Source organism: Nicotiana tomentosiformis, chromosome 1, assembly GCF_000390325.3.
Source record: "Nicotiana tomentosiformis chromosome 1, ASM39032v3, whole genome shotgun sequence".
NCBI classification, from domain to species: Eukaryota; Viridiplantae; Streptophyta; class Magnoliopsida; order Solanales; family Solanaceae; genus Nicotiana; species Nicotiana tomentosiformis.
This window is the reverse complement of record NC_090812.1, coordinates 131,094,257-131,106,878: the sequence shown is the minus strand read 5'-3', so window position 1 is coordinate 131,106,878 and position 12,622 is coordinate 131,094,257. Positions and strand designations below refer to the sequence as shown.

The following is a 12,622-nucleotide window of genomic DNA, read 5'->3' as shown; positions in this document are numbered from 1 at the left end:
TTAACTTATTTTAGAGTGTCATGTCATTTACAAAATATTATAACCCAGGTGAAATTTATTTTTTAGTTAACTTGGCCAAAGTTAAATAACTTTTATGTGACAAAACATTGAAAAGTGATTTTTGTGTGATAATTTTTAAGTTGACTGATTTTTATGTTAAAAAATAAAAATATGACTTAGTGTTACAAACTCTGAGTTGAATGACTAGCGGTAAAGTTTACTGAAGAAGTTGCCCAACTATGGAGCCTTTATTCTTCTTTCATAACTTTTCTCAAAACAAATGAGTATCGGGGAAGGGTTAAATAAATCAATTAGGAGTGTTTAGAATAATCTTAGTTTGTGAATCTGCCAACGTTGCCGAAGTTTAGGAATTGTATTATAAGTAGTTTATGATCAAGAACGAATTTTTAGCACCTAAGGAAATTTTTACAAAGCAAGAGAGAAGCGCTGGTACATAAGGAATCAAGTTTTAAATACCGGTAATTTGATGATGTACATCAAGCCCAAAACAAATAAGTTTACAAGCCGATTAATTACGTATGATCTCTGAACCCTTTATCGTGCAAGTATTGACGATGATGAGACAACTTTAATGGGAATGTCAATTCCTTAGTAGGAATGCATATAACAAATAGTAGGTAAATTTAATAGTAGTAGACACATAAGAAACAATTTTAGACGCCTCTTAAACAGTGCGAGCCTATGCTCACAACAAAGAACTTTACTAGAGCTGTGGTATCACACCCAATGTATTTGAACCCAAATTAATTTGTAAAAAATTTTGGAATAAAATTATGGGCTAAATCACATGTCTCAACCAGTTGTTTCTCCTTGGCTACTTCAAAGTTGTAGGTAAACATACTTAAATTGCTCAATTTTCTAGCTAATATACAAAAGAAAACATGAAGAATAAAGTTATGGATAGGAAAAGAAAACTTTATGACCAATTTACAGCAAATGTCTTAAAAGTGGGATTGAATTGGACAAGTTGTCTTCTACCCGGCTACATACCCCCCATTCATCCTTATCCGATACGTATTCAATTCGATTCTGATCAAAATATTTACGACAGTATCTGCTTCTATTCAACTCATTTTGAGTTATCTAATTTTTTCTCAACCTAACTTCTTGGCAGCCTTCAGTGAAAACTTTTAGTAAAAATCAAAACCTTTGGTTATATAGCTTCGTTTAGACTAGCCTTCCGAAAAAATCTCGTCCTACAAATTTTTCATAGCGGTTGCTTTTTAAATAATAATATCTTCGCGTTGAAACCGCGTCGACGCGTGACAGGGTTATAAATGTAAATCAAGAAGGGCTAACGTGCCGACAACCAGTCCCTTTTCCCCTATAAAATCCTCATTCTTTCTCACTAATTTCCTCACCCCGATCACAATTCTGCTTAACCCATTTCTTATTCAAGTACAAAAAAATGGCAGGAATCATTCACAAGATAGAGGAGAAACTCCACATTGGAGGCCACAAGGAAGGAGAGAAAGACAAACACCATGAGGCCGATAAGCACAAGGAAGAAGAGAAGCACAAAAAGGAGCACGGCCATAGCAGCGGAGAGCACAAGGAAGGGATTGTTGAGAAGATAAAGGAAAAGATCCATGGAGAAGAAGGCGGAGAACACCATCACAAGGAGGGAGAGGAGAAGAAGAAGAAAAAGGACAAAAAGGAGAAAAAGGAGAAGAAGCACTATGGGCATGACAGCAGCAGCGACAGCGATAGCGATTAGATCTAATCCTCGATCCCTAAATAGTGATCCTTCCTTATTAGCCTTTCTCCAATGTATTTCCTACTGCTTTCTGATATAGATCTATCTTCCTTACCACTTATCAGTTGCTTGTATGTTTTAAATTTGGTGGAATTTAATTAACGGTTTGAATCGCTTGCTGTATACTTTCTTTGTTTTTTTTTTCTTTCTCGTTCTTGCAATTAAGAAAGTCCTGTGCAGTTCTTCGGTTACATTTTAGCGGCCAAGGGGTCTCCGTCGGCAAGAGGAGGGGATATGGATTACTAAAGTCAAAGAAGTGGACATTGATTCTTCAATATGTTTACATACAATTTCTATATTTAAATCTTATTTAAAGATTACAATAAATGAAAATTGTTAATATGGATATTGAGAGTGTGCCATGCTTGTCCTAGTGGAAGGGAATAATTAAGGAGGGCGCAACTTGTCAGACACACCATGTTGCAGCAGACAACGCCTTAATTTCACGCAAATTAAGATCATGTATGTGATCAACTATGTGAATAATTATTGATCACATACCTGCATTTAAGCACACAAGTTTTCGATATTAAAGGGAAAAACTACTTCCTCAGGTTACATGTGGTCTATTTTTTTTATTCCAGAGGAATAATATCTTTTTATATTTTAAAAAATTAACTTTAATTTTAATATGATGTTTTACCCTCACACAAATGTATATCACAATATGTCTTGGCCCACAAGTTTAAAATTTTTGTCTTTTTTTCTTAAATTTCATGCTCAATCAATCTATATTACATAATAGGATTTCTTGTTTTACTTTAATATGATTATTTACAATCACAAAAATATTTATGACAATATGTCTTGGTCCATAAGTTTCAATAATTATTTTTTGTTCTTAAATCTGGTGGTCAGTCTAAATTTTGTCAAATAAATTGGGATTAAAGGTGTATTATATAATTGGAGTGGAAAAAGGAATTAGGGTTTATAACTTATTAAACACATAAAGTTTCGACAATCTATGTCTATTAAGCACGACATACTGATGTGGCACAATGCGTATTTTCACCTTTTTTCAATGCGTTGAATGCCTTTAAAAATGGCTGATTCATTTTTGTTTTTTGTTTTGTTCTTCTGTAATACTTTCTCATCTTGTACTCTTTGTTCTAGCTCTGTTTCCTTGCTACTAGAAGACAAACGCGAGCTGTTAAAACACTTCAAGTAGAATTTACACTTGAAAATTCCCGACACTTCCAAGTTTGCTGGCTTTGCGCAATACTGTTTTTCTATCACGCCCCAATGTCAGGTAACTATGTGATCGGCACACTCAATGTCGTTAACAAGTAGTAAGTGAACCATAACATTATTCTACCCGTTGTGTGCATGATATATTTTGATAAATCAATTGATCTTTAAAAATTTAATAATCGTTAACATAGTTTTTGTATTATCATAACATATGAGGAATCATAAGAGTTTAATACATAACTCAAAATCAACAATATAAATGAAGTCTCATGCACTAAGCTAGATCTCACACATTATGCATCATCGAATCTCTAAAGACATACATAAGTGACGGCACGAGACATGAAGTTCTCAGCTCATCCAAAAATCCTAATTGAATACCCATGGTAAATGAAGTGGCTTCACCAAGCAAATGTTGTAACGATAAAACTGACAGCGGCCTAGCACCCTTTGCCACCACCAGGAGCCACAGTATCTATATATACATGATACCCACAGTAAAAAGGGGGTTAAGTACAATTATATAATTGTACCCCATAAATATCACTGGCTCCTTTCAATACGTGAAAATACATGACTAGTAAGGTCATATACATTCTGTTGATTTGGTACACCACTTATACACTAAAGGGGGAGTGGAGATAAATAGTGTATTGATAGATAATGACCTTTAAGATTTTGCCACCTAAAATCACCAACCGTCTACTGATCTATGTCTACAACCAGGTTATGATGAATAATTCTTTTACTTCCTATAACTAATAAGTGCGGAATGTAAATAAGACAAAAAAATTTACGTAAAAAATCTTCTTGCTCAAGGAAGTAAAGATCACGATTCCCCTATGGGATTTTCTTCACTACACTCACTAAAAAAGAAGAGTAAGTTTAAGGTTATAAAATTTTTATAACCTAAGAGACTAACCCTAGTCACTTAAATAACCTACAACCAACAAGGTTGTAGCTATACTCTCTAAGCTAAACTCTTAGTTTCAAGCCTGGAAGATTTCTCAGAGAAAAGACACCCCAATATAGTGCTTCTGGAATAAGAAAATAAGGTTACAACTTGAAATACCTAGTGCAAGATCTAGACAAACTAGAAGAACTGAAATAAACACACTAAGCTAGATAACCCAACGACACTTTCTCTCTCTACGATATACTAACAGTTCCTATTTTTACGAGAGTGACTATACGCGCAACCTATGGACCAGCCGGACGGTGCCGATCAGGCGCGGCTAGAAGGCCAATCTGCTCCCAATAGTGCATCGAACAATAACAAGAAAGAAATTAATGGAAAGCTTTCATATGCAACCAAAGTCACCACCTCCACTCACTTGTCGGCACCCCCAAATCACCATGAAAGAGAAGCTATAATTGCCACACACACTACTCACAACGGGATGCCGGCGGTGCTATTTAAAGCGTCGGATTACTACGGAATCATGGCAGCTGAATGCAAGCTCACCATCGTTGGGAGATTTCTCAAGCCAAGACCTCAAATTGACCGAATTAGGTCAAAATTCAAGGAGTTAATTTCTTTGAAGGGATCTGCTAAGATATGGGTATACGATAATTTCAATGTATTCCTAGATTTCACTAATGAGGATGATTTTAATATGGTCTAGTACAGAAGAGTGATTGAGATTGAGGGGCAACAAATGTGGCTACAGAAGTGGTCTCCCGATTTCACACCAGAAGAAGACCTCCCAGTAGCACTGGTATGGGTTCTGCTTCCCGGGCTTCCTTTTTATATGCATACTTGGCAATATGTCAAACAAGTAGTTAGCTCTATTGACACACTACTAGAAATAGATTTAGCAACAAGGGGAAGAACTAGGCTGAGTATAGCTAAAGTTAGAACTGAGATTAATCTGCTGAAGCAACAACCCGAAACAGTCTATGTGGGTCAGATTTATGAAGACGCACCACAAAAAGGTTTTGTTCAAAACCTAGAATACGAAGGCATTCCCAATTATTGCAGATTCTGTAGGAAGCTTGGCCATAATATGATCAATTGTAGAGTTTTGGAAAGGAAGGAACTTGCGGAAAGAAATGACAAGAAAATCAATAAAGAAAACGAAGAGCAGGTAGCAGACACTACAAAAGTCTCTGAAGGCAATGAAAGAGGCGGGGAAGACAACACCAAAATAAAGGAAGGGGAGAAAAAAAGGAGACTAAACAGAAAGATAACAATTTTAGACTAGAGAACAAGGAGCAAAGTCAGACAAGCAACAATGGAACTAATGAGAATAAGGAGTAGCAAAATGTGTGTATAAATCACGAAGATGCAACAGGGAAAGTCAAGGACAAACAGAAAAGATTCCAACTATCAAAAAAAGAACTAGCAAGAAGAAGAAATCTGGATATCCAAAGAAGCTCCCTAAGAAAAAGTCCAAAGTGGTTTTTAAACCAATTCTAAATCCGTATAATTCCAGAAATAAGGGGGATACGAATAAATTAAGAATTGCCATAGCAATAAAGGTGCAAGAACCAAATAACGAGCAAGAGGATGACAACAAAGAAGAAAGTTACGGGGCACACGACAACAATGAAACTGGGCCGACTTATGACAATCTTAACAAATATCAAGCTGTTTATAAAGAAATGGACAACACCATTAATAACAATTCTGACGAGGTTGTTCAAGAATCGACTAATATCCAAGATGCCAAGAAACAGGAAGCTCCTAACTGGAAGGAATATGCCAATGGATCTACTAGCGTACCATACGAAGTTAAGGCCATGCCAGGTATCAACTTGGTGGTAGACTTAAACCCTGAAATAGAACATGAACATATAAAAAAGAAGCAGGCAGGAAACAACCTGAGAAACATATCGAAGTCAACTCGCCAAATAGAGTCACGGTCGTGACTGCTGAAGATCAACATCACGATGATCAAAGGTGTATGGATGATGAGACTGGTTTCTCTTCTGTTCCAAGGGAAAGAAAAAGAAACAACAATAATGGAAAGAAGGCCAAAGACAAAGTTAACTTTCCTCCCGGAGGGAATTCAAATTAATTCCCTCTATTTTTTCATGGTAAGTGCTATTTTTTGGAATATTAGAGGAGTCAATACCAAGAAAGCCATTTCTAGGCTTAAAAAACTTATCAACATCAACAAAGTCAATTTGGTTGCCGTTATGGAACCTTTTGTTAACATGAATAAGATCGAGAGGTATATGAAATTCTTTGAGCTTCAACACTGTATCTCCAATACCAATGGTCAAATATGGCTCATGTGGTCTAGGAACAATAAGACCAGTGTGATTGAGAATGGTGATCAACAAATTACTATCGGAATGCATAATGGGGCTGCTAACTGTAATCTTTTCCTAAATATTGTATATGCTAAATGCAATGTAGAAGAAAATAAGGATTTATGGAGTAGCTTAGAAAATATTCATTTGCAAGTTAACGGGCCATGGTGCATTGGAGGTGATTTCAATGTCATATTGGATCCCGATGAGAAGAAAGGAGGCCGACCTTATAGGATGTACAAAAGCCTTGACTTTTGCAGCTGTATGGATAATTGTGAGGTTATGAATTTGGGGTATGTTGGTCCTAAGTTCACTTGGTGTAACAATTGGGAATCTCGAAGAAGAATTTAGAAGAGATTGGACCGGATCTTTGTTAATGATCATTGGTGCCAATTATTCCAGAATAATATGGTTAGGCATTTGGCAAAAACAGACTCGGATCATAGGCCTATTCTTCTCAAATGTCATAATAATACTCAGAGTGGGATTAAGTACTTTCGATTTCTGGATTTCTAGACAGAACAACCAGCCTTTAAGTAGTTGGTAGAAGAGGTATGGAACACTCAAGTTCATGAGAATTCTATGTGGAGACCGCAACAAAAACTCAAAATTTTGAGTAGAAGATTAACTCAATGGTCCAAAGAGGAGATTATAAATGTATTTGATCAGGTTATAGATTGGGAAGCAAAGATGTAACACCTCGAGGAGCAGGATCTTAACAACAACATTGATCTCTCTAGAGAGGCACTAAATAAAGGCCATGTTGAATATGTTAAATGGATGGGAATGCAAGATGTTTTGTTGAAGCAAAAAGCCAAAGTTAAGTGGTTTGAAGACGGAGATTCCAATACTAGATATTTTCACAGTCTTATAAGAAATAGAATAAGGAAGCTCCAACTTCATAGAATCATGGATCACAGAAATAGATGGGTTGATGGTGATGAAAACATTGGCAAGGCTGCAGTTCATCATTTCCAGAATTTGTTCAACACCAGCCATCAATTCCAAGATCAAGACATTCTTAATTATATCCCTCAATGTATTACAGAAGAGGATAATACTTATCTCACTACTATCCCTGACATGGAAGAAATTACTGAGGTTGTTTTTATTTTGAGTACTTCTAGCTCTGCTGGGCATGATGGTTATAACTTCACTTTCTTTCATAAATGCTGGAATATTATCAAGGATGATATTATAGACTTTGTGCAAGACTTCTTCAATGGGAAAAAGCTGACCAAGTTTTTTTCTCACACTTGCTTGGTTCTGTTACCTAAAGTGGAATCTCCAATCAATTTCTCAGAGCTTAGGCCTATTAGTTTGAGCAACTTCACAAGTAAGATTATTTCCAAGATTCTTTCTAGAAGTCTTAACCCCATGCTTGACAAACTCATATCTGATAATAAAAGTGGATTCATCAAAGGGAGATTGATTACAGAAAATATTTTACTTGCTCAAGAAATCGTCCAGAATGTTAATCAAAGTAACAGAGGAGGAAATGTGATTATTAAGCTCGACATGGCTAAAGCTTATGATAGAATGTCGTGAAGCTTCCTCATATCAGTGATGAGAAAATTTGATTTTTTCGAACAGTGGATAGATCTTATTTGGGGTCTAGTTAATAAAGTTTGGTACTCTATCATTATTAATGGTGTCAGAAAAAGTTTTTTCACTTCCTCACAAGGCCTTAATCAAGGTGATCCTTTATCTCCATCCTTGTTCATCATTGGAGCTGAAGTTCTTTCCAGATCACTTAACAATCTTACTCACCAGGAAAAGTTCACCCCTTTTACCATGGATCACAGAGGCCCCTATTATTAACCATTTAGCGTATGCCGGCGATATTGTTATCTTTTGTAGAGGTAACACTGCCTCAATCAAAATTCATCAAAAAGCAGATTATGAGGTATGAGAAAGATTTTGGTCAAAAAGTCAATAACAACAAAAGTTTTTTCATCACCTCTCCAAACACTTCTGCCTACAGAATCAACAGAATCAGGGAAGCCTCAGGTTTTATTGATAAAATTTTTTCTTTTATATATCTTGGATGTCCTGTTTATTATGGTAGGAAGAATGTTAGTTTGTTTGATGGTATGCTTGCTAAGATTGTTAAAAACCTTAATGGTTGGCAGAGTAAGTTGATGTCGACTGGAAGCAGAATTATTCTTATCAAACATGTCTTACAATCTATGCCCACCTACATTCTCTCTCCTATGAACCCTCCTAAAGGTACTATCAAGCTTATGGATAAATATTTTGCAAATTTCTTCTAGGGGTTTGTGGATGATAATAACAAGTATCATTGGAGTTCTTGGCATAATATGTGCATACCCAAAGAATAGGGTGGTATTGGGATAAGGAGGATGGAAGATATTATTGAAACCTTCAACATGAAGAGGTGGTGGAGATTCAGAACTCACCCTTCATTATGGTCCAACTTTCTCAAATATAAATATTGCAAAAGATCCCACCTAGTGAGAAAAGTACCCATATCATCTGATTCTCATACATGGAAGCAATTGATGAAGATTAAGGTCAAAGCAGAGGCCAATATCACATGAAAGATTCAAGGTGGTAATTCAAGCTTCTGGTGGGATAATTAGACTGGTAATGGTCCATTAGCCAGCTAATATAGAGCCCTGGGAAATCTGTCAAACATCAAGTGAACAAGTTTTTATATAATGGAGCATGTGATACTGATAAGTTGAACCAAATCCTCTCTTCTCACCTAACTGATTGCATTATCAGTTTAGATATTGATAACTATTACAATAAGGACTTTCCTGTTTGGAATATCTCAGAAGATGGTCAGTACTATAATAAATTTGCCTGGCATTCTATCAGAATGTAAAGGTAGAAAAATGAGTTTATGAGTAAGGTTTGGCATAATTCTATTCCTTTTAAAACTTCTTTTATTACTTGGAGATTGTTTAAAATAAAATTACCTTTTGATGATACTGTAGGAAAGTTTGGTACTAATATTACCTCTAGATGTTCTTGTTGTAACTCTGCACAGGTGGAAACTATGGAACATGTCTTCATGAATAGTGATGCTGCGATCTACATTTGGAATGAAATTGGCAATCCCCTGGGGATTAAGCATGAGTCTGACACTGTCATAGGAACATTCTAAAGATGGTGGGAAGAGAAGAACAATAACAGAGTGCATAAGCTAATCCTCCAAATTGCGCCTACTTCGATATGCTGGGAAATCTGGAAAAAAAGAAATTCTTATAGATACGACAGTCAAAAGAGATTTTAGTTGAATCACATGAAGCATCAAAGCATTTGGACTATCAAAGCGGCTATTTCAAAACAAATATCTGGAATTGATGTTAATTTCCAATGGCCTATGCTAAGTAATAGAGTTGAGAAGCTAAAACCAGTTCATACCGAGAAGCAAGTCATGTGGCAACCTCCTTCAAGTGGCACCTCAAGGTATACACATATGGTAGTTATATTAATGAAAGTGGGAAAGAAGGAATTAGAGGCATCATCAGGGATAGCAAGGGCAATTTAATTATGGCCTTCTCTTTTCTGATTACTTGAGAAAGAAACAATATAGCTGAGGTAATTACAGCAGAGTTTGGAAGGAAATGGTGTAACCATTTGGGGTACACTAATTTTGCTCTTGAATTGGATTCTATGGTCATCGCCAATATGCTCACAAACAGGACTACTAATAATCTGAAGATCAAAATGGTCATAGACAGAACTATCAATATCATTGAGAATGCGAAAGTGACTGTGAAGTACTGCTTTAGAGAGGTAAATCAAGTGGCGGATTCTTTAGCTAAACTGGCTACTACATCTAACCAGATCTTGCTCTGTCTTACCTATCAGCAACTTCCTAAGATTGCTAAAGGCCCATTCCTCTTAGATAAATGGCAGTTTCCAAGCATAAGATTTAAGTACGACAAGTGCAATTTCTTTGTAAGCTAGGCTCTTGTATAGTAGTCTTTTCAGTTAGGAGGACATTGTATATATCTCCTATTGAATTTTTTGGTGATGGAATCACTATTGTTGTATTCTTCTAAGGTCAGGTTAAGCCTCCCTCATTGTGCTTTTTTTTGAAATACTACGCCATCCAGACTATGTCTGGGTAACTTTATATATATAAAAAAGAAATAAACACACTTGCTTGAATTGGTTAATACAGCTGTCTTTCACTTGCTTACATGAACTTGCTACTTGGTACTGTTCCTTAACGCTCTCTATTTGAATGCTTGAATCTTCAAGAAGATAATATATAGCTCATGTTAGAAGTAAGGTTAGTGATAAGAAGAAATAAATAAAGATCAAACTAACCCTAGAGAATAAAGAAAATAAAAATCTCTTATGTTATTTTTTCCCAAAAATAAGGACTACTTCCTTACATCCTTGACCTAGTCTTTAGCAAGAGAGATTTACCACAATTCTGACACATTTTATAGGCTACTTCCTTATATCCTTGACCCAGTTTTCAACAAGAAAGATCTGCCACGATTCTCTCATATGTAGGAGGTTGACATGTCATTGCCAATGAAATAAGTGAATATCACGTGCGAAATTGAATCGTAAACCCGCTGAGATTTAGGGCAAGAAATTTGTACAAGAACAATTACCAGCACTGGGCTCTTTAATAGGAAACAATCACTTCGTATTACTATACATTTGTTAATCATCAAAACCATAATTTCTAATAATTTTTTTCTTTTTGATGATAACAAATAAAAATACACCAAATCTTATATCAATCATGCCTGTGCCAAATAACTCACTTAATTAATTCACTTTCATGCATATTTCAATCTTCTCCCTTTTGGCATTATTGAAAAAGCCGTTTCGGAAAAAAACCAAATTGATATCCTTAAAAGAGTGAAAATCTTATGGATATTGGGGCTACACATCAGACAATCATGTTCAGCAAGTTCAGCACTGTCAATTTAAGAATGCTAGCCATAAGAAGTGATAATAGTACAAATGAAAATTAGCAAGAGGCACATTAACATCAGTTATCAATATTAGAGGTAACACCATAAATCAACAAAAATCAACACGTGATTGTTAATTACAAGGCCACAAAAAAATCAAGACTGGATAGTAACTACCTAAGGGAATTGGATTTAAGGAAAATAGGGGTTCTGGCTAGGTTGAGGTGTATGGGCCGACTAGATTGGCTAAGAACTAGATGGCAGAAAATTTGCAACTAGAGCAGCTATATTCCTGGAGTTACGCTCTTGTTCTCTAGTCGGCTTTTCCTCTACTTAGCATTTTGTGCTCCTAGCCTGGTAATCTCTGCAATCTGCATCTCTATCTATTGTTGCATAGCCAATGCCTACTTTTCAAGTTCTGCGGCTCTAGCGTTCCAAGCTACACTAGAAGGACCAGCACCAGAAACATGGTCACCCCTTATCTTATCATCATCAATAGCATAGTCACAACTCTTCAAAATATCTACCCCAAACTCATCCATTATATTTGCAGATTTCTACTTCTTCACAGGGACCCCAAACAAAGTGAGCAATAACATCGGACAGAAAGAACCCATAGGGTATAGAGTGCTCAATTTTGGACATGCCTGCAACTCCAGTAATGTGACTGGTCATCCACCCGACAGATTAATTTTCACCTTCTTGTTAAGAAAGTCCATGTAGTTCATACCGAGGGCATTTGATGTGAGACCCGTAAAGGAAATAATGAAAGGATTGAAAAAGTTGTAGAGTGGGCGGCTGGACAAATTTGCCAAGTTGGGCGGCTGTTGAATGATCAAATTTGATTGGTTGAGAGGTTGACAATTTTGCCTATAAATAGAGATGCTTCCCTCTTGTTTAACATACCAAAAATAAAGAGAAGCTAAGTAGAAAGCAAAGCAGTGAGAGTAATCCACAGATTGTTGTCTGTGAGATAAATAGTGAGTGACAGTATTATTGTAGTGAGGTATTTTACAATAAAGAGTGTTATTTCTTTCGAATTTGTAGTAGTCTCTTGACACTACTAAGTTGTAATATTATAGTGATAATATTACTCCGCTCGGGTATTGTATTTTACCCTGTTAAAAGATTTGGTGTTATTGTTACTCTCTTGTGTTATTATTATTTGCCGTGGATATTATTCCTTGGAGAGATATATTTATTTAACCAACAATGTGGTATCAGAGCCATGATGAATAATGGCCCGTTATCTTTTCAGTACCCCCGTCTCACAAAAGATAATTATGAGAAATGGTGTCTACGTATGAAAGCCATTCTTGGCTCTCGGGATGTGTGAAAAATCGTAGACAGAGGGTATGCAAAACCCGATAATGAGGAAACTCTGTCTCAAAATTAAAAAGAGGTCTTGGCAAAGACGAGGCAGAATGATCAATAAGCCCTCACGCTCATCCAGCAATGTTTGGATGATGCCATGTTTGAGAAA

At 36.1% G+C, this 12,622-nt stretch overlaps 1 protein-coding gene across 1 annotated transcript; it reads left to right on the top strand.

Annotated features, from left to right (window-relative positions):
- Nucleotides 1-1,208: 1,208 nt before the first annotated feature.
- On the top strand, nucleotides 1,209-1,890 carry LOC104115080 (dehydrin HIRD11). Its single transcript, XM_009625655.4, has one exon. The coding sequence runs from the start codon at nucleotides 1,430-1,432 to the stop codon at nucleotides 1,736-1,738; it is 309 nt and encodes a 102-aa protein (XP_009623950.1). The 5' UTR covers nucleotides 1,209-1,429; the 3' UTR covers nucleotides 1,739-1,890.
- The last annotated feature ends 10,732 nt before the right edge of the window (nucleotides 1,891-12,622 follow it).